The 21,539-nt window shown below is 37.5% G+C and overlaps 1 protein-coding gene across 1 annotated transcript in view; it reads left to right on the top strand.

Annotated features, from left to right (window-relative positions):
* The first annotated feature begins 4,565 nt into the window (after positions 1 to 4,565).
* The window catches only part of UBE3A (ubiquitin protein ligase E3A), a 38,236-nt gene continuing 21,262 nt past the window's right edge, over positions 4,566 to 21,539 (top strand). Inside the window, exons 1-3 of the mRNA XM_054390545.1 lie at positions 4,566 to 4,590; positions 15,876 to 16,186; positions 19,842 to 21,097. Coding sequence (XP_054246520.1) covers positions 4,589 to 4,590; positions 15,876 to 16,186; positions 19,842 to 21,097 — 1,569 coding nt within the window. The 5' untranslated portion in view covers positions 4,566 to 4,588. The remainder of the gene's footprint in view (positions 4,591 to 15,875; positions 16,187 to 19,841; positions 21,098 to 21,539) is intronic.

Genomic DNA, 21,539 nt, shown 5'->3' with positions numbered 1-21,539 from the left:
TTGGTAGAGAGCTGCCGGTGTGCCCCCAATACCTTGCTAGCATTTGTGCGCCTTGCTTCTCTATGAAGCTTCTGCTGCATGGCAGCCTACAAATGTGGGGTTTCATCTGGGTTAGACCCACAGGAATAAACTTCTCAGACACCAGCTGTTTAGAGGAAGTAATGCAGCATTTTATTTTTTAAATACAACAATTACGTTTCCATTTTAATCAAAACTCTTTAACAGAAAGTGAATAATGCAGGTCATGATCTGACTATCAGAGGCCTTTTTTCTTTACAGGCTTTATCAAGTGCATCTAAGAACTTGGGTGGGAAAAAGAATGTGGTGAATTGAGTGTTGAGGTTTATGGTTGGAAATACTTTTATCAGTTAATTTTAGTTTAGAGTAGATATTAGCAGTAGGTAAGATACTAACTGGTTCCTTTTCAGCCATGGCAGTAATCAGCTGGGGTGGTCCCAGGGCGCTCTGGGCAGGAGTATTGCTGAGTGATCATTGGCTGCCACCTGCGTGACAAAGTAAAGGACCAACCCTTCAGTTTATACCGGTGGAGCCAGATCACAGGAAACAATTGACAGGTAAAACACACTTTTGAAAATTTAGGGGAGAGGACAGAGTACATGTGGCATAAATGGAGCAAAGAGCCTAAAAGTCTGGCTGCAGATAGCAAAAGTTGCTCCTCTAAAACTTGCATTGCTTTAGCTTGCTTAGTTCTGGGGAGAGGCACTCAAAAACAAGTTACATGTTGCTCCCTGGCAATACAAAGCCTTGCTAGGAATCAGCATTAATTGAGTTGTAGCAGAGAAAAAACTAATAGAATTTTATTGTAGAACTTAGAGTTCGTATTTGTGCACATGCTTCCACATTTTTAAATGCTTGTTGTTTTGATGTCAGGTGCTTTCCACTGGTCGGAGAGATTTGGGCTTGGTTTTTAGAGAGGCTAGAAATAAGTTGATGAATTTTCAAGCTCACTAGTTGAGTATACTGTAGTGAGTTACTCTACAATTCTTAGAATGCCATTAAATGAACTGATTTTTGTGCAATAGGTCTTAATCTCACAGATAAAACAGTGCTTAGCATCAGTATTTTTGTTCTTTATGTTTTTTTAGTGGACTGGCTGAAAATAATTTGGAAGGACTTTTAACTAAATTATTTTTACTTATTTAGACTTGTTGAGCTTATGCTTAGCCCAGCGTGATACAGGACTGGTGTGACAACTCATTTTTAATCAGTGACTCAATTGTGATCACCCTGATGTCACCGAATGGCCACAGCTTGTAAAAGGTAAGCATGAGGTGTATTGTGTCATTTCTCAGGAAATACTTAGTTCAGTGTTATTTTAAAAGTATTTCAGTTGTATGGCCTGAAGTTTAGTTTTTTTATATAGTATTAAGGTATATTATTTGTTTAAGATAAGTCAGCTGGCAAAATTGACTTATCCTCTTGTTTAGAGTGATTTCAAAGCTTAATTAGCTTGTCCCTGCCTGCTTTATGGAATGTGAGCACTGTGATGCTCTGTGCTGTCACTCTTGAAAGTGATACAATCACTTAAAAGTCCCTGGTGGGTTTTTTACTGTCATACTGAAATTCTGTATAAATTGCTTAACATACTTGTTTAAGCAACTTGTTCATTTTTTTAAAATACTTGTCCAGGAGGCTTGATGATGTTAAAAGCTGTAGGCTTGCGTACCTTAACTTTTCTAGGGAGGTAGAGTGGAGGTAAAAGTAGTGGCTTGCAGAATGGAGAAGCTGTTCCCTATGTTATTGAAAGTGAGCTGCAATTTGAATTTGCTAGCTCATACTGCAGTGTTCAGATTGGATGGTGTCTTGTGATCAGTATCTACAATCTAATTCAAAGCTGAAATTTATAATAGCATTTGCATTGAGATTTTTCTCTGAACAGAACTCGTTTCAGATTTTAAGCATGATGAAAGGATGTCTTGCCATACTATATAGTTTTTCAGTACTGTTGCCTGATCATAGGAATAATAAGGTATCTTGTTTGTAAACAATTTGATATTACAGAATAAATAGCTTCTCAATATACAACTAGAATTCCTGTAATTAGGTCAATCTTCCACATTGTTTTAATCGTACTGAAAGCTCATTTTATTTGGTGCTTATATTGTCATTTGAAACGTTTTAATGCACTTAACTGGATTTTATAGTTCTGTAAATTGTAGTTATAGTAAGTCTGCTCATGTTAGAGAAAATTTGGTTTTCCAGAACAGCATGTGCTGAACTGCACTGTCTGTTCAAAGCCCAGGTAAAAATCACACATAAGGATAGGAAAAGATTTTTTTGGACATACTGATAGCTGCATTTACATGTCTGTACTGCAGATTAATAGCCTACCTTTTTACATGTAAAATTTAGATGCCGATCTACTCTTTCTGTAGTTTTTTTTTATGCTGCTGTGTATTTTAAAGGGTCAAAGTGATTAATACCCTTGCTTTTTTTTACTACCACTGTTTAGTTCGTATTTTTTTCCTAGCAACTTTAAGCACTACTCATACCGAAAGAAGCTTCCTCCTCTTACCTTAAAGCTTCATTTTGTTCTGTTTCCTGTGACTGAAAGATGGAGACAGCTCAAACTTCCAAGCTCTTTGCTGTCAGTTTCTGAAGTCCTGGATGTGCATAGAGGAGATAGCCAGTATGAACATAAACATTCTTCTTTCTATGGCTTGTCGGATTATATGGCTTACAGCGTTTACACATTTAGGTGAACAATCAAAAAAAAAAAAAGCTGACGATCTTTCTGCTAACTTTTTAATGACTTGGGTTGGTCACTGGAGTTGAAGGGAAATGAAATTGTTTTGCTTGTGAGCATTTGTCTTGTCAGCAACTATTGCTGAATTCTGAATGTCGTTGAGTAAGGGGAACATAGTTCAGATGGACAAATAGAGAGCAAAAGTTGCAACTGGGCAGTTTTTATGTTATTTTCCAATTAGAGGATACTTTCATTTTGAGTATTGAGTGTAATGTTTGTTGGATACTAAGTTCAGAATTTCATCCCTGGTGTCAGTTGACTTAAAAACTGTAGTGAAGTATAAGCAAAGAAATTCATGTGTTCTGCATCAACTGTCATTGCACAGCCTGTCCAGCTAGCCTAGGAATTTTAAGCTGTTTGTCAGAAATGCTTTCTAGGCACTGGATTTCTTAAAACGTTTGGTAAAATCCAAAAAAATCTGCAATGTCACTACAGGAACTAAGACTGTAATAGAGAATTCTGAGAACAATCCAGGCCTTAATAGGAGACCATCTTGTAAGGTAGCACAACGAAGCAGAGTTAAAAAAGGAAATGTACCTGGCTACAAGTGGAGATTTCCAGTAAGGTTTAGAATAGTATAGATAGTCATACAAGAAGTAGAGAAATTCTAGAAATTCTATTCCTAGAAACAAAAATTTTCCCAGTAAAGCTATGACAAAGCCTGCTTGGCTGTGCTAACTGAAGTCCCCTAGCAGCAAATTGTTGAAACCTACAAAGTGAGTTCTATTTGAAGATTTTACCTTTCTTATCTTTTCAGAAAGTTCTGACATGAAAAATTTTATTTTGCTTGTGTAACTACAGAATTTCGCTATAGTGGCTGTGCTCTGTTTCTGCTCCTTATGCAATATATCCAGTGTGGTCAACTGTACCAAAACCTATACCCAAGTGAAGATTGAATAAGGTGCTTCAGGGTATAATTTGAAGGCAGCATAAGGTGACTGAAGTCAAAACTGATGCATATATACTCCCTTGTTTTCTGGCTTATCCAGCTACAAACTCATGTGGCTGAAAACTCCCTGGGCAGAGGGGGAAAAAAAGTCCATTCTAAAAATAATAAACTAAATGTTAACTTCTTGAATCAGGAAGATGGAAATAAGAAGGAGCTAAACAGCTATGAGTTAGCCTACATAAGTTAATATGGATGTACACCCCTTAGAAGTCTGTAAATTAAGTCAAGGTAGTTGGCCAGCTGAACACAGGTGCTGTTTTTGTTCAAAAATGCCAGGCAATAACACTTTCTGAATATTACTGGCTGACCTGTTAGCTGGAAGGAAGAAACAGAAAACTGCCTGTGAGATTATGTCCATAAATTCAAGTAGACAGACATGAAATTTGCTTTGAGATTCTGTTGACACCCACTTCAAAGCTGCTGCTTCTTAAGAGTCCAGCTGTGTAGAGAATCTGTTTCTAACAGCTGATCACTGATAAGCTGAGTATATATTTTGGTCACAGAAATGGGTATGAAAAATTGACCTAGAACTGGTGCACTATCCAACCAGTGTACTGAGGTGCTGCCAGCAGAGCTCTTCCCTAGCAGCTGCTGTTGCATAATATGTGGGGGTAAAGTGCTGTCCTTCTTAGAAATTTGGCTTGATTATGTTGTCAGGTTTTGTGTTATAAACTGTCCATAGCATTTGAAACAAATTTAACATGTAAATGCTTGAGGCTTGATGCTTTTAGTAGCAATAATGTGTTAACATCATTTTCTGCCTTTCTGAACTCTTCATATAGTAGTGACTTAAATCTTAAGCCTTTTTTGTTTTTATCTGTATTTGCAGATCACCAGGAGAACCTCACTCTGAAAACATTGAAACTAGCCGAATGTAAGTACATGAGTGTATGAGTTTGTTGTATTTTGCTTAAATTTTAACATCTGTAGCGGTTAGTTTTGCACTTCAGGAAAAAAAAAATACAAGACAAATGCTGACTATAATTGTGGAATCACGTTAGGAAATTCTGAATTAGAATTTTGCTATGGAAAAATAATTTTAAGCCTCTGTAGAAATTGTGATGCTTTTTTTGAGGTTAAATGGGTTGAAAGGAAAATTCAGAGGTTTAATTTAATGTGAACCAGTAGATGGTAGCATAATACAGTGTCAGAAATCTCCAGACCTATATTCAGACTTGACAGTAGGGGTGTAAATTCCATCTGCTATTCACTAGCATCTTGCATGGGTTTTGGAGATACTTTAGCACTAAGGCACAGTGCTTGCTGCTAATATCTGTTGTGGCTGATAAATTGATGAACTAAGAAAAAAGAAAACCTGACTTAATTTGCTTTCACTAAACAATACTCATGTAGCATCTTGCTCACAATTCTGAACCTTCTTTGTCTTCATTAGCCTAGAAGTTAACATAAACTAGAAACAAGATTGTTGTGACAGACTAACATCTTTGTTTCAAATTCAAAAGAGTTTTAGGAACGAGAGGGGCATTTTTTTAAAGTAAAGTTATTTGAGACTTCATTCATCTGTGAGTTAGCAAACAGATTCTTCTCTAGTTGTTCTAACTGCCCGGTCATAGAATTCAAGTAGGGGAAACCACAAACTTTTTTTTTTATTTTCTGGCTTACAGCACAAGTTTCAAAGTAATAGAGGGAGTGTAGCCTAGTGATTAGAGGACTGTCCGAGGCTTCTAAAGATCTGGATTTCTTTCTTTTCTGCTATGAACTGCTTCTCTGACGTTAAACTGTCTCCTCCACACCCTCCCCCTGAGTAATCTAGCATTTTAGCACTGTGTCTGAATGCCAGTTTCAGGATACTTTGCAGGTGAGGAACATAATGTGAATTGCTCAAGGATTTTTCTGCTGTAGCTGCCCAACTTCGGGAGGAGCAAAGCTGAGGTGAGCCCCTCCACATGGGACTGCATACATAACCATGGAAATGGTGAAAAGGAAACAAGAAATATATTCCCTGTGTTCTTTTAGCAATTCACTTCACTGAAGTCTTCTCTTGCACTAGCAGGAGCATTTTCCTTAGGACAAGGAATTTGCTTTTCTCTCTTCTATGCCATCTATTACAGAAATGCTGTCTAGCTGCTTTCATAGGAGTAAAAGTTGCAGTAATCCAGACCTGAGAGGTGATTGGCTGTCACTATGTGGACATCTGTTAAGAGACAGAGGTTGCAGGGCAAAAAACATGCTCTGTTCTACTGCAGTAGCAGCCCTTCCTGCATTGTGTTTTATTGCTTCTGCAGCAAGTTGAGTTCTGTTCTTTTGTTTCCCTGACCTAGACACACCAGGGAGATCAAACTGCAGACTGGCTGTAGTCCACTCTGGATATTGTCAATTGAACAACTGCTTTATACACATTGTAAGGAAAGACATGTCAAAAACAAGCATCTTAACTGCTGTGAAACAAAGACTCAAAAAAGGACCTAGGATAAATCAGAAGGAAAAGGCAGTCCCATTCATCCTTCTAGCCGTCTAAGAATTTTTTGTCATTCGTAAAACAGACCCTGAAAAAATAATTTACAGTAACAAGCTTTTCTGTACGAAAGCCAAATTTAATTTTTTTTTGGTGCAGAGTTGCTTCTCTGTCTAAAATACATATAAGCCAGCCAAGTTCTAGAGTTTCACGTATTTGTCTGAATAGTAGTTATTCAGTATTCATGTGCAATATACTTGCAAAACTGAATTTTGTGAAACCAAATCTCTGTGTCTACCAGCCATTGCAGAGAATTTCTGCAGTCCTGCTGTCTAGTTGCTCTTGCCACAAAGTGGAAGGGGAGGCTGAGTAATACAGTGTGATCTGCAAGCCTACTGTGTAGCTGAAATAGTTACTATGTTATTTATATGCCTGCAATACAGTGGCTTAAGTACGAGTTTTATTTGCATAATAAATGTTTGGTTTTGTCCTGGTTTGCTGATATAATTGCTTTATTTGTTTCTTTGTTTTGCTTTGTGAAGCTTTATACCAAGAGCATAGTCACATGTTTCACCCATGTGAATTTAAATTGAATGTAAAAAATATACTGACTCTTTCAAATTCTTGTGCAGCAAATTCTTCCATGGATAAATTCCACTTATCCCAGGCTTTTCAAGTTCTGCCCCTGTATGATGAGCATCTGGGTGCTAGTTCAGTGAGAAGTCTTTTCTTTCCATAGCATTCATTCATGGCTTTGAATTACTAAGATCAGCAGCATCTCCTGTCACAGGTCTGCATTAATTTTTGGCTTCAATTAGTATAGCTTTAAGACCTCTTTAGCACTAACTTTTCTTCACTGATAACTTGATTTCTTGTCAATTTGCATATTTTGATTCTGTGTATTGTATATTGTCATATCAAGGCACAAGTTTGGCTTTCTGTGTACAGGCTTTCTGTGTGTTCGTCTTTCTGGTTTTGAGGATGGAATGCTTTGTAATTTGAAACCTCTCTTCAAAGTTGTTGAATACACCTCTTTCCCCCCCTGTTTAAAATGTTACAGTTACAGTTGATGTATAGTCATCTCACATTGGAGTGATGGCTAGTTTATTTCCCTTGAAAGAATGGCAAAGTAAAATGTTACAGATGTTTCAAGATAGGCCAGAAAAACATTGCAATTGTTGCACATTGTATATACAGTAACTGTATAAATATTAGTATCTTTCATGTTACATACTTTCAGATGATATCCTAGTGATTTCTAGACATAGAATGCCTTAGATTTACTTTCTTTGTAGTTGAAAACACAGGTCAGTTTGCATAGCATAGGTGTGGGATATACTGATCATGACTTCTACATCAATACCTTGCCACATAGGGATTTTTCTGGTATTGGCTGCTTGTTTTATTGTCATTCTTGGAAGGAAAAGGTTTAAAAAAATGACTTTGTGTACACTTCCTGCCTTGCAATGTGTTATACTGTGATCTGCCTAGGATAAATTAAAAAAATAAAAAATCTTGGAGCCTTTCGCAACACATCCTTTGGCCAGGCAGTGATTCCCTTGAGAAAGAAAAAACTTCATCAGTTGATAAGACCACATTGTCTCTATTCAAGAATTACTGCTTTCTTGAATTTATCAACCACTTAAGTTACAATTGTCTGTTTATAACCTTTGCTTCATAGAGCAAAAAGCAGTAAGATAAGTTGATGAGTTTTGGAATGATTTGAAAGAAAAGGAATTTCAGATTTTTCACTAGAAAATATAACTGAACCAATTGTATTATAGACCTTGGTTCCAGTGGAGCCTGGAGGATGCTATATATGTTAACACTTAAAAATAAAGAGAAAGCTTTAAGAGGAGCTATTACTCTCTGGACTTGTCTAATCCTAGACAAATGCTAGACTGTTCTTAAACTGGCAACTCAGGTGTTTAAATACTACTTACACTTGGTTTCTATGTGATCATAGTCATCCTTCTAGTACAGCGTGCAGAAAGAAGACATAATAAAACAAAGGCTGTTGTGGAAGCTTAAAAGTATTCTGGAGTTTTTAATGGCTTGAAAACATAGTTTTGTGATTGTCTCTTTTATTTGACCACTTTTTCTTATTGTACAAGGAAAGTATAAGTTTGAGGTATCTACTTTGCAGGTCAGTCTTACATGTTGCAATGGTCAATCCTCTTCTTAGATCAGTTTTTTTGTCTGAAATTTGTTTCTTATATCACATTTTGTATTCAGATGTTCTGGTGGTCCATGTGTTGATAATCTGTAGACCTTCTGTGTAATCTGAGTCAATGTCTCCAATGTATTGTCTGTGTCTTTTGACATCTCACTGCAGTCTGTGTCTTTTGACATCTCACTGCAGTCTGTGTCTTTTGACATCTCACTGCAGTCTGTGTCTTTTGACATCTCACTGCAGTCTGTGTCTTTTGACATCTCACTGCAGTCTGTGTCTTTTGACATCTCACTGCAGTCTGTGTCTTTTGACATCTCACTGCAGTCTGTGTCTTTTGACATCTCACTGCAGTCTGTGTCTTTTGACATCTCACTGCAGTCTGTGTCTTTTGACATCTCACTGCAGTCTGTGTCTTTTGACATCTCACTGCAGTCTGTGTCTTTTGACATCTCACTGCAGTCTGTGTCTTTTGACATCTCACTGCAGTCTGTGTCTTTTGACATCTCACTGCAGTCTGTGTCTTTTGACATCTCACTGCAGTCTGTGTCTTTTGACATCTCACTGCAGTCTGTGTCTTTTGACATCTCACTGCAGTCTGTGTCTTTTGACATCTCACTGCAGTCTGTGTCTTTTGACATCTCACTGCAGTCTGTGTCTTTTGACATCTCACTGCAGTCTGTGTCTTTTGACATCTCACTGCAGTCTGTGTCTTTTGACATCTCACTGCAGTCTGTGTCTTTTGACATCTCACTGCAGTCTGTGTCTTTTGACATCTCACTGCAGTCTGTGTCTTTTGACATCTCACTGCAGTCTGTGTCTTTTGACATCTCACTGCAGTCTGTGTCTTTTGACATCTCACTGCAGTCTGTGTCTTTTGACATCTCACTGCAGTCTGTGTCTTTTGACATCTCACTGCAGTCTGTGTCTTTTGACATCTCACTGCAGTCTGTGTCTTTTGACATCTCACTGCAGTCTGTGTCTTTTGACATCTCACTGCAGTCTGTGTCTTTTGACATCTCACTGCAGTCTGTGTCTTTTGACATCTCACTGCAGTCTGTGTCTTTTGACATCTCACTGCAGTCTGTGTCTTTTGACATCTCACTGCAGTCTGTGTCTTTTGACATCTCACTGCAGTCTGTGTCTTTTGACATCTCACTGCAGTCTGTGTCTTTTGACATCTCACTGCAGTCTGTGTCTTTTGACATCTCACTGCAGTCTGTGTCTTTTGACATCTCACTGCAGTCTGTGTCTTTTGACATCTCACTGCAGTCTGTGTCTTTTGACATCTCACTGCAGTCTGTGTCTTTTGACATCTCACTGCAGTCTGTGTCTTTTGACATCTCACTGCAGTCTGTGTCTTTTGACATCTCACTGCAGTCTGTGTCTTTTGACATCTCACTGCAGTCTGTGTCTTTTGACATCTCACTGCAGTCTGTGTCTTTTGACATCTCACTGCAGTCTGTGTCTTTTGACATCTCACTGCAGTGCTAAGGTTAATCTCCTTTATTTGAGCTGCTGATCAAAACTGTATATAAATGTCATACTTGAAAAATTCAGCTTTGTTCAGTAGAGATGAACATGAAGTTTAGTTGCACTTGCTTAAGTGCCAGGACTTCTTTAACCAAGGGAAAGCAACATGAAGGTGCTAAAGAATATTTATTTTGCTTAATATTTTCTCCTCTTTTTTTTGTCCTGAATGTAAATGCTAGACCAAGAGATATCTGCAAGTATGTGGAATTTGTTAGTCATTTATTTCCAATAAAGTCCAAGTACAAAGTGTTAGTTTTAGGACTCCTTACTTAAAACAAGATTTGTAGGCCTGTGGAATGTTTTGTGTGGTTAGAGATGATTATTCTGTGGAAGTTTAACAACTGATACTTTTGTACTTTGATGTACTTTATCAAGAATACAAATTTGTTCAAAGACTGTAAGATGTTTAAAAATTACAGTCAGTCCTAAACTTGTTACTAAGTTTATTCCAGCAGTAATCTAAGTTAATTTTTCTTTGTAGTGAAATAAATCTATGGGCTTTTAAAATGAAGGCTACATTTCGCCCAGCCTTTTCAAAAGACAGTGATTCTGTGAGCGTGAGCATAGTATTTAAAACACAACCCAATACCATTTACATATGCTGATTGCTTTTAGTAGTTGCCTGATAATTGTTTCCCCATAATCAGTTATTTCATGGCTTCAGACCTTTAATGGCGGTAGGTTTCTTCTGGGTGGTGGAGAATTGAAGATTTTTTCCTGAAATTGCTTGGGTTGAAAAGCTGAGGTGGAATAGATACTTTATTCATCTCCCAATTTTGTGGCTAATTAAATGGTGGAGGGATGACATAGGCAACAGACCCTGCATACTTTAAGAAGGACAGATAAGAACAAGAAGAGTATGGTGGGTCTATGGAAGGACATTATGTCTGTGGAGTCCTGGAGCTAATAACCTAAAGAGGAAAAGGTGGTAATGAAGGGTGCTTTTGTAATAGGTCTGTAGCAAGGTAATTTGTCTGAGACAAGATTGAGATACATGCTGACCATGTTCTTGACCTCTCTGTGTTCCTCTGTAAAGCCAAGACAACTTTTCTCTTCTGAGATTTGCCCTTCCTGAGGAAGTGCCATGCCTGACTTTGCCAGTACTTGATGTTCCCCCAAGGCACAGTGGATCTAGAATACATGGTGGGAAGGGCAGGTCCTTTGGGTGAAGCCAGTAGGGGTCAATGAGACTCACAGTCTGAACTCCAGCTATTGGCGCTCTCCACAATGAAAACAATGAAGTTTGGAAATCGCAAGCTCCCTGTGTGTCTGTGTTTAGAAACATACATTTGCTGAAGTGCCTGTGGCCAAGGCAGGCAAAAGGTGTCACAACACTGCTGGAACAGAGGGCTTGGCTCCAGCTCTGGGTGGGGTGTTTGGCAGTTTGGCGTACAGGACATTGCAAAAGGGTCCGTGTGGGCAGTGCTGTTACTGGAAGCTTGTCTTCTGAAGCTTGTCTTCCCTAGCACTGCTGTTCTTGCTGTGACTGAACAGAATCCAGAAACCAACATGCAAAGGTTGAAACTGAAACTCAGAAAGCAGTATTTAACTTTGCAAAGATGTCCATCTGTAACTGATGCTTGTTTTCTTAAGTTTTTGATCTGCTGGTCATTGTATTTCTAAAGTGTAATTGTTGCAGGTATACATAGAAGTCTCTATAACTCCTGCCAATGCATATACTGAAAGTTGTTTTGCTGTTAGTGCTAAAAATACCTGTTCCTGATCTTTTCCTATCCAAAAGACAAATAAAAAAATTGACATTTATGGCAACTAGAGAAATAGTTTTGTTGGATTTTTTTCATTAAGAAACAAAATAGCTTATGAACATTTGAGCACTTCTGAATTCCTAATAGTTCTGTTAAAAGAGATTGTAAATTTCCACTTATTAAAACTGCCCATCTTGTGAGAGCTCTGTGTAGAAATAATATAGAAGTTGTGTGCCAAGTGGAAACCATTCAGAAATATATCATTTCATACTGATAATTCTAGTAAAGTGTGAAAACTCCATATGTATTTATAAAATATAGGTAAACTTAAATCAAAGCCAGTGCATTTATGCAGATAATTTCACTGTAGTCAAGTTTTGAAATTTACATGCAAATTCTTTGCTTTGTGGGTGAACTTTTAAAGAATCATATGCTTCAGTTTTTCCCAAAACTTCTTGAATGTTGAAACTTTTTTTTGTCACAAAAGTTTCCTTTTATGTAGCGTTTTCCTGTGTTTAGTCCCGGATGTTCAAGAAACACAAATAAAGTCCCTTGTTACACAGTTTTTAGTCAGAAATTGTTTTGATGACCAAAAATGTGGCCAAGTGCACTTTTCCTGCATATCTAGAAAGGCAGAAGTTCAGTGGTACACGTTCTCAGCGATACTCCAGTTTTGGCAGTGTTAACATTACAAAGTCAAAGTAATGGTTAAAGAACAATTAAAAAGCCTAAAGATGTATTCTCTGTAAGTACCACAAGGTCAGTGAATACTAATTTCTTTTTAATCAGAAAAGCATGCTTGTGACATTTTTGGGCTTTGGGGAAGGAAGATAACATCTGGTTTAAGTGCCTTTCCTCACTGAAGTAGCACGTTTTGCTTGAGAAGGTTGCACAAAGCCCACTGTGTGGGAAGGAATCCTTAATGCTATGTATACATCTATGAAATGTTTACAGCCACTTCAGTGCAGTTTCGTGCTTGGATGTGCCACAACAGTGTGAGTCTTTGCAAAGATGTATATGCAAGTGTGTCTCTTTAGCCTTGCCTACATTATGTGTCCATGTGATAATGTGCAGCAAACAAGTCACTGAGTTTGTAAAGGAACAAGTTACTCTTTACTGAATCCCTGTGTAAGAAGTTACAGGGAGCTGCAGTCTTCACAGCATAGCCTGAGCTAAGAGTAGAGAGGAGTTTTGTATTCCCTCACTTAATAAGCCAATTTTAATGCCTCAGGTTAAGAACTTAAGTTTTCTGCAAGGGAATGTAAAAAGAGATCAAATTTTCTCTTCTGAAGAATGTAGAAGATATGCTACTTCTTTTTTATTCTGAAAAATATAAGGAAGTGTGGCCTGTTTGCACAAGGGAATGACTGTCATTCCTCAAGTACCCAATGACAGTATTGTATAGAGTATCTTAATTGTTCTGTGAAGTCACACATTGGTTTACTTGTAACTGCATTTTCTGTAAGTGCTTTCATGGATGGGCCTCAGTGAGGGTAAGCCTTGTGGAAGGCTCACTAAATTCTATTCTACCTTCTTAGGTGTGTATTCTTACTTTAAGTCTTCATCTTTTATTGTTCTTTTTTTACTTGAATTTATCTGAGGCCATGTCAGGAGTCTGTGGAACAGCTGCTGGGGAGAGGTAGGGGTGGGGGAAGATTTTGATACTACTCTGTTCTGGTACTGCTGTATATTGTCATGGTTACCTCCATAGTTGATTTTTAAAATAAAATTTTTAAAAAATCGAACTTTCAGTTGAACCTTCTGTGTCTAATAGAATTTCACAGAACTTGAGTCAAAATGAAGACATTTGTACAAACAGTATTACTGTAGGTATAGCACAGTTTAAGAAGTAATTGGTAGTTAATATTGGATGCAAAATCCCAAGTCCCGCAGAAATTAATGGAGATAAATCTAAGTTTAGTTTTGTCTCCTGGCACCTTGGATATGACCCAACTAAGTCCTGTGTTGTTACTGTATCCATGTTTATACACTGAAATAACTTCATACAAATGAGATGTTGTGTAAGCTAGAAAGATGTGTGTTCCTCTAACACTCAATTTCTTCAGCTTGAAAATAAAGGTTCTCCCTACTTAGGGAACTAGTCAGGTTTTCACAATATATTTAGTATGGATGAGAGCTCCAGCTGTTTTAGGTAAATAATTACACACCTGTATCCCTAATATATACTCAGAAGAGCTGTGAGAAATAATCTCTGTAATACTTGTAGCTGTATTACATAGGTCAGGAAACTATGGGAGAAAAAAAAAGTGATCTACGTGTTGACTGCAATGCAGAAATAAGGAAAATACAATGAGGAAGGATAAAGTTAAAATGATGTGTATATGGACCAAGAGCTGTTTTCTGTGCACTGTGGAAAATCTGGTCAGTGAGAGAGAAGGATGAAAATTAAAGGAACAGTAAGTTTCAACTTGAGATAGAAACAGCTTTTGTGAAGGCGTGAAGGTAATACATAGAAGAGGCCACAAGTGGGGTAAAGAAGGGAGCATACCAGAGAGACATATCTTACATGTAAAAGCTTGATATTGCCTGCTTTCAAATGCCAGTATTTCACACTCTCAGTAATTCCATACCTTCAGATTTAAAGTCAAGAATGAAAGCATGAAATCTTGGCATTCAGGAGTAGAAGTCTGTGAAATCATGTACTGGCCTAAGCTGTGCTAAAACACTTTTTTATTAAAGCCTCTATACTGAAAGCTGAAACATGAAAGATACATATATGTATGTGGAGAGAGAGGTTTTCTTAAATCTTCATATAGAAACTGGAGAAGTTAGAATTGGTTTTGGATCAGAATACAGTGTTCTTTGTTTATACAGTAATGGTATTGATATTGCTGGTGCTGCCTTTTTTTTTTTATGATCTTCCACTCTATCTTGAACTGCTTTGGAAACCTTTCTCTTCAGTGTTTTTTTTTCTTGGAACACACTGGGGCATTTGGAAGGTCAGGTGGATGTTGAGGTAATGATTTTCTTTGTAAGAATTATTTTCTTCTCTGGGATCATGGGATCTTGAAGAGTGAAAAGGAAGCAGCAAAGGTGTTACTGCTAAATACTATACACCTCAGTAGTTACTTTCAGAACTTGAGGATATTTTGAAGCAGCTGCATTGAAGGTCTGATACATACCTGTCCGGTATTAATAGCTAGGTGCAGCAGATGCTGAGTGGGACCAGTGGGTCTAGAACTTCAGTTCTCAAGCACTTCTATGCAGAATCTGTACATGCATCAGCATTGGAATGGCATCTTAATATCTCAATTTCTGATAAAAATCCTGCTTCCCATGTTCTAATTTTTATCAGACAGTATCATTACAATTCAGTAAAAAGCCTGCATGCTACACCATACCAACGTTTGAAACGCTTCATAGCTGATACTTTTCATTAATAACTCATTTTCTTAAATGAAGTGAAAGCTTTCCTTTCCAAAATGTGGTCAGCTATGGTAGTCTTGGTGTTGCATGCTGATGCTTCTGTCCCTGTTACCTGCACCTTTCCAGCAATTTCTTTACCATCTGCATGTTTCAGTCTGTGACCTTATTAAATTTTCTTGTGTGCATATGTAGTATTGAACACATTAACTTGTATAGAAATGCAGTTGTGATTCTTCAAATACATACTTGCTGTGTGTGATTGCAGGAGAAAGTTGAGGATTTAGCAGAACTTTTTAGAGAACCATATATCTCTCTGAGGAGAGAGATACTCAGCCTTGTGCTCATCCGTAATAATGATTTTGTCATCAGTTTAACTAATTAACATTTTCTGTATAGATTTAAATAGACTAAATCTGATAAGTTATCTGGAATCTTGTTAATTTTTTTTTAAAGGATTTATATTTTATTGGTGTGATGTTGATAGTATCACTAAGTAAATGCCTGCGTTTGCATTTCATGCTTCCCCTTGTCAGTGGTAACCATGCCTCAGTACTATTCATTAGACTCAATCACCTGTAGGAGATCCAGTTCTGTTTCACTTGCAGCCTTGTTTTGCCTCTAAATGGCTCCTTTTTTTCAGTGACAATTAGGATTGTTCAGAACTAAAGGATATTGTGACCACTGTAACTCTAGAATGTAAAGCTGTGCATAAACGGGATTTACCTTTCATTTACACAGGACCTACAAATTGAAATTGTATTTGTATTAGTCAAGATGAGAATCCCACATTTAAAAACAAATAAAAAAAAACCAAATGTGTCCCCTCTGACACAAAAATCTTGTGTTTCAGGGCCTGACTAATCTCTGCATTGCTGATGCTTTTGAATGAGCTTTGTATGTGGAAGCTCTACTAATCCTTGTACTTACTGTTTGAATGTTTGCTACAGGAAGCGAGCAGCTGCAAAGCATCTAATAGAGCGCTACTACCACCAGTTAACTGAGGGCTGTGGAAATGAAGCCTGCACAAATGAGTTTTGTGCTTCCTGTCCAACTTTTCTCCGTATGGATAACAATGCAGCAGCCATTAAGGCCCTCGAGCTTTATAAGATTAATGCAAAACTCTGTGATCCTCATCCCTCCAAGAAAGGAACAAGCTCAGCTTACCTAGAAAACAATTCCAAAGGTGCCCATAACAATTCCTGCACTGACAGAAAAATGAACAAGAAGGAGATGCAAGGCCCAAGAGACGATTTTAAAGGTAAGTGATTTTCAAATTTCCTTAAAATAAAATGTTTAATATGCGTGAGTATAAGCCTACAGAATTCACTGTGCTGGTGTTCTGCTGACTGGGGTTGTGTTCTACTGACTGTGTAAGTGAAATACAGTAGACAACCAAACATTTTACTATAGATTTTGGAAAATGGCTGGTTTAATGCTGCATACTGATTCCAAATCTGGATCTTTATCAAGTCTGTTAACATGTTAACATGTCTGTGTGCACTTATTGCTTTCTGAGATTACTGGCTTTGCAAATAAGGACAGGTTTTTTAAGTGCTGTTGTATGATTGCTTTCATTTCACTAGTTTATCTTTTCTGCAGTTAATGAGTTGTAAAAGTTACATTTCAGTGAATGCCAGATTCTATGTTAAGAAACTTAACAAAAAATGATACAGTGGATGATAGGCAGTGCATCTACTAAACTAAAAATAAGCAAAGTGATTTCTAAGCCAGTGTACAAAAATGTAATACTGTTCTCTGGGTCTTTGAAAAGCTAGATAAGTTAGAGAACTCTCTAGAATAGTAAATACAAACTACAAGAAAAACTTTAGTTGTTGGCAAAACCTGTGGTACAAACGGAAACCACATGCTAAAGCCCTTGATCTTTGAGCAGACCATTTTTTAAGTATCATTTCAACAACTGGTATGAACACGGTTCAGATTCATTCATTTCAGCTAAAGAAAGTGGAACTATTTACAGCAAAGAATTTAAGTCCTACAGAATCAGCAATAAAACATAACTGTGTTATAAGGGACCTAAGATGTTCCAATCAATATCAGCATCAGTTTTTCCTTTGTCTGATGTAAGGATAAATTTGTCCATAACTTACTTATGATACGAGTAAGCAAAGAGGCAAACACTGTGGAAGGAAAAGAGGAGGCAGTGTAATGTTGGAAGGGCAAGAGGCACATTAGATCTGTTTTGTGATTTGTCTCTTGGTTTTGAGTATATTAATGGAGGTGTGTACATACAGAATTTTCTTCCTTCTCTCTGGCCCTGTCATCATCTCTGCGCAGGAAAAACACCCAAGAGTCCTCTCAACCTGTCTCCAGTTGTCAAGAGACAGTCTCTTTTAAAGTAGTGACTTGGATTTCATCTGTTGTAGTGTCACAAGTCTTTGTGGCTGTATGGACAGAGAGCGTTAATGTGTTCTTAAAGCTCACCTGACACTGTTACCTTTTGGAATTGGATGAAGTCTAAAGAACCTAGCATTACAAGATTTTTATAAGGTCCATCTGCAGAAATGGTTACTGGGAAAACTGCAGTTAAGAAAGCTAAGGAAAACAATGTGCAGCTTGCTTTGTGCTTGGCATAGGATTGCAACTTCTAAATAAATGGGAAGAAATGCCGTTCAGAGAGTTATTTCAATTACTGTTCAGTAGTGCTAACCCCTTAGACTATTTACTAACTTTTGGGAAAACTGTATCTGGAGGCCATTGCTAGGATCTCAGTAGTAACTTTTACGGCTGTCCACAAAAGAGGAAGGAAATAGATAAACTGCAGATACATAAAAAATAGGGGTTACAGATGTAGTTATATAGAGAACACCATTTCAAAATCAGTGTTATAATTACCTGGGAAGCTATTTTGAACTTTGGTCACCAAAGCATTAAATTGGAAACAGAAAGTTATTGAACAGGCAGCGAGCACACAACCATAGCAAAACTTCCATAAGAGAGAGTGAAAAAAAAAATTTGCTAATTGGGGAGTGTGTTGTTTGCAATATATAGATCACATGCAGTCTTTTTCACATTCAAGGATCACTGCTAAAGCTTGAATTCATGTACAGATTTATCATGGTGTATTATGGAGAACAGGGTCTGAGAGAAGGTAAGTTTACCTCACTGGATCACTAAATTGCAGTAGAAAGAATGAGAGAAGAAGGCTTGTTAAAGCTCACATCTTCACGCACAAGTCAACTAAAATTGACTTCAGTTAGAAGAAAGCTTCACTTATAATTTTCTCCAGCTGTTCTCAGAGCCAGAAAGTAAAAATGAGACAGACCCTTATGACAGTTCAGCTAGAGGATGATCACGGGATACGGTTTAAAACTTAGGAAACTGCCAGTAGTAAAAATCTTAACTGGAAATAGCACATGGTTGGTGCCTTAAATACTAAAAACTTTAAAAGAATGACAGGGGAATTCCTGTTCAAGTACAGAGATCTGAAATGCATCATATTGCTAAATTGTCAACTGTTGCTCATAATCTCTGTGCTATGAGTACCCTCTGCTGTACTGAGTCAGTGAACTTGAGGCTGTGGTCCTCATTTTCAGGAGCTATGGCCTGGAACAGCATCTGTATCTGCAGTTAAATTTCTTTTAGTCATGTTCGCTTCTTCCACATGTGCTACAGCAGATAAAAATAAATATTGCACTAAGCTTGAAACCTTTCATAATATTTTCAGTGCTGTTGCTTTTTAACAGGATGAGTTTTAGTTTTGAAGAATTTTCACTGTCTTCTGATTGGAAGTCAATTTCAGTTACGTGACACAAGCTTAATCTTTACTGTGGTATACTTGCCCTAAGAATGGATGGAGCCTCTGTATAAATCAATAGGTTGTCGTCTTTGCATCATTTAGGTTGTGTATTTAATTTAATGACTGCTTGGAACGAAGGTAGGCATAGCAATTGCATTTCAAAATACTCAAAACTGTCCTTGTTAAAATTAGGCACCTCTGTCTGAAGAATTAGTTAGTCTAGCATGGTTGGTGAGTACATGGTTAGTGACGTGTTTTCAGTCTCTAGAGATGCTATTAAACAGGTTTCATTGTAGTTCTGAGTTGTCAGTTCAGAAGAATCTGCTTAAACTGGAACATCTTTTCAAGGTCTGACCATGTGGTAATTCTACTCTAAATCATCACCTGATTTAAAAGGATATGTGGGTTCTGTTTGAGAAGTAGCATAGGAAGCTATAAACAATGTGTTCGCCTTCTCTTTTCTAAAGAGAAAGGAAAATTTCAAGTGTACCACCGAATGACTTGTTTCATGTTGGGTTTGAGGAGAAGGGGGAACAGAAGGGTATTTGGAGGCCACGCAGATGATGTGTTAACCCATTTGTTAATCTCAGTAGTGTGTTAGTGAGTATACTGACGTTTTTTGTACCAGTGAGGTCTAATGTACAAAGAACTCGCCCACATACCCAACTGTGTGTGTAATTTAGAAGGCACCGAATTTCTGAGTGTATACTTGGCTTGGGGAGAGGATTGGTTTAGAATAAAAACAGTTGCAGAAAGCATTACAAATAATAAAAAAAAAAGAAATCCTGTATTCCTTCTAATATGCAAAAAAAACCCTGAATCTTTACTTGAAGTTCTGTTTTTAAGGGATAATGTATGAAGTCCATGTGCTGTATTTGAAAAAAAAAGAGGTTGATACAGTTTAGTTTGTGTATAGTTCAGTAACTTGTACATTAACTGTGTACATCTACTGGGAGACTGTATTGTCACACTATTACTCATTAAATGTTTTAAAGTTTAAACATGCTAATGAAATTATAAAGTATCTGTCTTCAATTTACCCTGCACTAATGCTGTTGTTTCTGGTCTCAAGATTCCTTGAGTTAGAGCCAATTGGTAGTATTTTATATTTTAAAATATTTTTCATAATAAAATTAATACTTTTATCTTTTTATAGATGTGACTTTTCTTACAGAAGACAAAATATATGAAATTCTTGAACTGTGTCGGGAGAAAGAGGATTATTCCCCTCTAATCAGGGTGATTGGAAGAGTATTTTCTAGTGCTGAAGCATTGGTACAGAGTTTCCGAAAAGCCAAGCAGCACACCAAGGAGGAGCTCAAGTCTCTTCAAGGAAAGGATGAAGACAAAGATGAAGATGAAAAGGAAAAAGCTGCCTGCTCGGCTGCTGCTATGGAAGAAGATTCAGGTGCATCATCGTCATCATCATCAAGAATAGGTGATAATACACAAGGAGACAATAACCTCCAAAAACTAGGCCCAGATGAAGTGTCTGTAGATATTGAAGCAGTCAGACGGGTCTACGATAGATTACTTTCTAATGAAAAAATAGAAACTGCCTTTTTAAATGCACTTGTGTACTTGTCACCTAATGTGGAATGTGACTTGACTTACCATAATGTGTACTCTCGGGATCCTAACTATCTGAATTTGTTTATTATTGTTATGGAGAATGGCAATCTTCATAGCCCAGAATACCTGGAAATGGCTCTGCCATTGTTTTGCAAAGCAATGAGCAAACTACCCCTTGCAGCTCAAGCAAAACTGGTCAGATTGTGGTCTAAATACAGAGCAGACCAAATTCGGAGAATGATGGAAACATTTCAGCAGCTTATTACTTACAAAGTCATAAGCAACGAGTTCAATAGTCGGAACCTAGTGAATGATGATGATGCTGTTGTTGCTGCTTCAAAGTGCTTGAAAATGGTTTACTATGCAAATGTAGTAGGAGGGGATGTGGATACAGATCATAATGAAGAGGAAGATGAAGAACCCATCCCAGAATCAAGTGAACTAACTCTTCAAGAGCTGTTGGGTGAGGAGAGAAGAAATAAAAAAGGTCCTCGAGTGGACCCACTGGAAACTGAGCTTGGTGTTAAAACTATAGATTGCAGAAAACCACTTATCCCTTTTGAAGAATTTATTAATGAACCACTGAATGATGTTCTAGAAATGGACAAAGACTACACTTTCTTCAAAGTAGAAACAGAAAATAAATTCTCTTTTATGACCTGTCCCTTCATATTGAATGCTGTTACCAAGAACCTGGGGTTGTATTACGACAACAGAATCCGGATGTACAGTGAAAGACGCATAACTGTGCTCTACAGCTTAGTTCAAGGACAGCAGCTCAACCCATATTTGCGACTCAAAGTGAGACGTGACCACATCATAGATGATGCGCTTGTGCGGGTAAGTCATGCAGCACTGTGGAGCTTAAGTTTGTTGGTTCAAACTGTAGTAGGCTTTGACAACTTCTTTGTAGTAGTGGATTTTGACTGAAAAGGACTGTGTGAGTGCAGTGTTGTATGTACTAGGTTTCCTCTAGAAGAAACTCAGCTTTACGAAGTTTGAATTGTAAGTGTGCTACTGGATATTTGTGTATCAAGCAGAACCACTTCTACTCAGAGTGATTGCAGACTTAGATGTTTAAAAGTGTCAAATAGTTCTTATTTATCATTTACAGATGCTGCTAATGTGCTGTTACAGCTCTTGATGTTGAGAGTGACCAACTTCTGTTTCATTATTTGGTCCTCTTGACTGTCTTGGATCATCTTCTGAATAGTAAGGTTTTTAAGATAGAAGATGGAATTAAAACCTTTCAGTTGTGCACTCTTCTTGTGGGCTTTTGAAC

This window comes from Indicator indicator, chromosome 1, assembly GCF_027791375.1.
Source record: "Indicator indicator isolate 239-I01 chromosome 1, UM_Iind_1.1, whole genome shotgun sequence".
In the NCBI taxonomy this organism is placed as follows: Eukaryota; Metazoa; Chordata; class Aves; order Piciformes; family Indicatoridae; genus Indicator; species Indicator indicator.
Note: the sequence above shows the minus strand (reverse complement) of the source record. Positions and strands in the feature narration are given on the sequence as shown.